The sequence below is a fragment of the Plasmodium inui genome (assembly GCF_000524495.1).
Source record: "Plasmodium inui San Antonio 1 unplaced genomic scaffold supercont1.61, whole genome shotgun sequence".
Lineage (NCBI taxonomy): Eukaryota > Apicomplexa > Aconoidasida > Haemosporida > Plasmodiidae > Plasmodium > Plasmodium inui.
This window is the reverse complement of record NW_008481895.1, coordinates 19,199-23,104: the sequence shown is the minus strand read 5'-3', so window position 1 is coordinate 23,104 and position 3,906 is coordinate 19,199. Positions and strand designations below refer to the sequence as shown.

The 3,906-nt window shown below is 38.6% G+C and overlaps 1 protein-coding gene across 1 annotated transcript; it reads right to left on the bottom strand.

The window, feature by feature from the left end:
• Window positions 1-1,590: 1,590 nt before the first annotated feature.
• On the bottom strand, window positions 1,591-1,824 carry C922_05365 (hypothetical protein; the record flags this gene model as incomplete). Its single annotated transcript, XM_008820936.1, has 1 exon — window positions 1,591-1,824. The coding sequence occupies one exon, from the start codon at window positions 1,822-1,824 to the stop codon at window positions 1,591-1,593; it is 234 nt and encodes a 77-aa protein (XP_008819158.1).
• Between the last annotated feature and the right edge of the window lie 2,082 nt (window positions 1,825-3,906).

The window sequence follows — 3,906 nt, the reverse complement described above, 5'->3', positions numbered from 1 at the left end:
CATTTAAAGGATTATAACAGGAAGGTGAAGATGTGAGTTTTCACGTACATACGAATACTCTATTAGATATAGCACAAATAATAAGAAGAATCAGAACAGGCCGTCAGCCTGTAATTCGACACATCTCCATATAATTCAAGGATTACCATAATATATATATATATGCTGGTAGGATGAAACAGGGATGCTGACAAAATCGGTGGTATTCTTTCTGATGGGTTATATGATGATCACTACTTAGGGAAAGACAGGCGTGTTCCTAAAATACCAGATTTCTAAATGTTCCTTTTCCGTGTCAAATTTGATGAATCCCGTTTCGCAAAGATATAAGCAGAAAGTTCCTCCTTTTTCCATCCTACTAGGAAGGCCCTCAATTCTATCAGTAAAACATACATTAATTGTTCTCTCATTAGAACAGTATATATGTCGAAGGAATAGCATAACTTCTATTTATGTTGGTAAATGAGTGATAGGCCATTTTGCAATTACAACTTTAGGGCAGACTTCTCTCATATGTAAGTAGTGGAAAACCTGGACTTCCAGAATCCTGTGGTTCTTATATATGCTTGTTGTTCTTCTTTCTCTACCGTTAACTTATGATTTTCTCTCTAAGGATATTTTATCAATGTGTGATCTCTACTGCGGTGTCTTGAATGAATCCTCACTTGTTTCGTACAGAAGCATCCGGATGGGGGTGAGCACTTGCTATAAATTCCATCTTTCTGTGTGTCTCATAGAACAGTGTGGCCTAATTTGGTAGTTGCGTGGGAATACAGAATCCCATAGGCCATGTTTATCATTAAATGAAACAAATAGACAGTGATCTTCTTCCACTTGTTGCGTATGTCTTTAGGCTGTTATGTATAATGAGTATTCTAGAGGACAAATAAGTGGACTATCAGGAACCTTCTAGGGGGATTATTACAAATAGGAAATTATGCATTTTCCATTTGTACATTTCTTCTCCATTGTATGTTACGGAAAATTTATCCACCCCGACATTCAACACGAAGGGGGCATAGAAACGTAGATGAAAGATTTCGCGGCTTCCAGATATGTTCCTCAGAGGATGAGTCGCAATTGGTGAGTTGCCTTTGACATGTGTCCCGCATTCCAATTGTGCCCAACAATGGGGTTGATTATCTTCCTAATTTGTTGACTATTTCACTCACTTGAAGTCCATGTCTCTAGAAGTACGTGTCCCCTCCTTTTCCTGGTAGGAGTCTCTCGCATGTTTTTGTACTCTGTATTTATCAAAGTACTCTCAAAGTCATCTCCTTTTAGGCCATTCGTATGAACACCATTTGAATGTAACATGTATGTATGCGTGTTATGTTTGGCCGCTGAATCTGTTCTGCTGAAGCTACATTATTATCATAGTGCTGACCGCTGATGTGCTATTGATCGTTTGTCTCCTCCTATATGAGGCTTGTAGATGTCTATGGTTTATACTCAACGTGTTTTTTCTCTTTCTTGACATCCCCAAGAAATTCTGTGGGTATCTGCTATGTTTGCGAACGTCTCCATATTTTCTTCGTTCAAAAAATTTCCTGTGTAGCCGTTCATGTACAACCCCACGTCTTGTAAATCCTATTGCTCCCTGTATTCATCCAGTAGCATCATGAATAGCGGTATCGACAATTCCGTATGTATTACTTCATCTGTAAGTACACACACTTCGTGGTTATGCACCTCCCGTTTTTCTTTATGGAAATTTTTTCCTGACGTGTTATTCGTCGTCTCATGTATTGCATAGTCGGTTTTGTCCTTTCGGTAGAGCCTGATAACTTTGCCAAAGGAACTATCTGGAATGTAGTGTCTCATACGTATGTGTTGTTTTGAAACCTAATTGCTACATACACTTCCTTGTCTTTGTATGAAAAGAGTTTGTGGCTTCTCGTTAAATTGATTGTTTTCGGACATTACATGTCCTTGAACGCATTGTTCCTCCCTTCTGCGTCCTTGCTGTAATCTGTGGAATTAATTGTTCTCTTTCAACATATCAGAAATATACGAGTATTTATGTTCGAAACTATGCCACTGATGTTTTTGTAAGTGCAAATCACGAAAGTTGTTTGCATCCATTCCGGTTAGTTCGCTCCGTCAGATAATTTTACCTATGACACCATCATTTATCATAAATCTTCGGAGGACTATTTGGACGAAATTCTCCTTGGTCAGTTTTCATTCTTCTTTTTTGATTCATCTAAAAGTTCTGTATGTATATATAGAATCTTCTACGGAACGTTTGTTTTTCACTTTACATGTATACATTTCTTTGGATGTCTTAATTACATATTAACTATTCATATTCACGGTCGAACAGTGGTACGTCGTCACTATCATATCATATATCCCTCTTCTTTTCGCAGTTATGGCTACACATTGTTGTCTGTATGTGTACTCATCTTCGGAATCTGAGGTTTTCCTATTTGGAAGCAAACAGGGACTCTAGCAGCGTATATTGCACTAGGGGTAGTTGGCACAAGTGGTTAGCTTTAGTTCTGGCCCATCGCTTAAGTACTGACCATGGCGCACTAAATTATATTTTTCCCAGTGCCTATATATATACATATATCTATACTTCCATAAAAAAGGGTAACCTCAGTAATTACACCCCGGATTCTTAAAATAATAGCTGACACCTCAATAAAGGCAATAGCATCATTAGGTAGTGTCTGGGAGGCTACAAGTCGTGTCGAGTGTCCTTAGAATTGTCAATTCGTTGTCACAAGAATAGTAAGCATAATGAAAGAGGGGGAAGCATGCGTAGAATTCAAGGACATTATGTACTCCCCACAGCACAGAATTTATGTGTGGTGGGTTGTGACAGATTTGCATAAACTGATAGGTAAAGCACAGATGCTGGTGGATAAAATAGATTGAACCTGCTAGGAAAAGGAAGAGGGGGGCGATACGCCTCGGGTAATATCCGCGGGTGGGGGATTGAATGCGGGAAACCTTCAATCTGCACGTACAATATCAGGAAATTGAATAATTCGGACCGTAAGTACACCTTCTCAATCTTTACTTATTTTACATTTATATTTTCCGTGTGTATACCCGGTGTCATTGGTTTCAACCTTTCAACACTGAGAATTGCAGTAGAATTTGATATTGATGCATTCTTACCTGCTGCGGAATTTGATTCCTGACGGAGCTACCACGTTTCAGATGTGCACTTAAATATTTCAGAATCCTCGCCGGTGCTCTGACAATTTTTCCATGGGTGACGTCCTCTCATTTGGGGTGGCAAGATTTCACCGAAGTTTTGAATAATAACCTAGGCGTTGAAAGATATTGTCAGACGCAATAGCTCTTGTAAAATCTCTTTTGGATGAGGATGTATTAACCGTCTCTGTTCGTATAGAAGTGCTATTCGGAAGAAAGCTATTTTTCGTATTCAGCCATTGTGCTCCTTTGTGCTAATGTAATAAATTTCGCAAGGAGGATCCTTCTCATTAAGGACTCTAGTGCAAAGGATGTCTGAACATTCCTGTTCCCACAATATGCATAAGAGTTCTACGGTTCTCATTAGACCTTTTCTTATTGTTTCGTATGAGTAGTGAGGATTCCTAAGGAAACCAGAACATGTAGTAATGGTGAAATAAGTGGGCAAACAACTCTACATATTTACATAACACATGTCTCTTGGGTTTTCCTGGGGGGTGAAAGTTGTGATAAAACATTTATGAAGTAGTGTGTTAAATCACCTAGCATATTGTTTGAATGAACACGTTTGATCTGTTTGTTATTATCGTTGTACACTCCCTTACTATTATTCAGGTGGGTAGGAAATCTAGTTTTATATATCTCGCATGGAGTTTCCCGTGTCCAATGCTACGTCCATAATATCGGTTAAAGGTAAATATTCTGAACTAATAATTCTGCCTATATTACATTGTG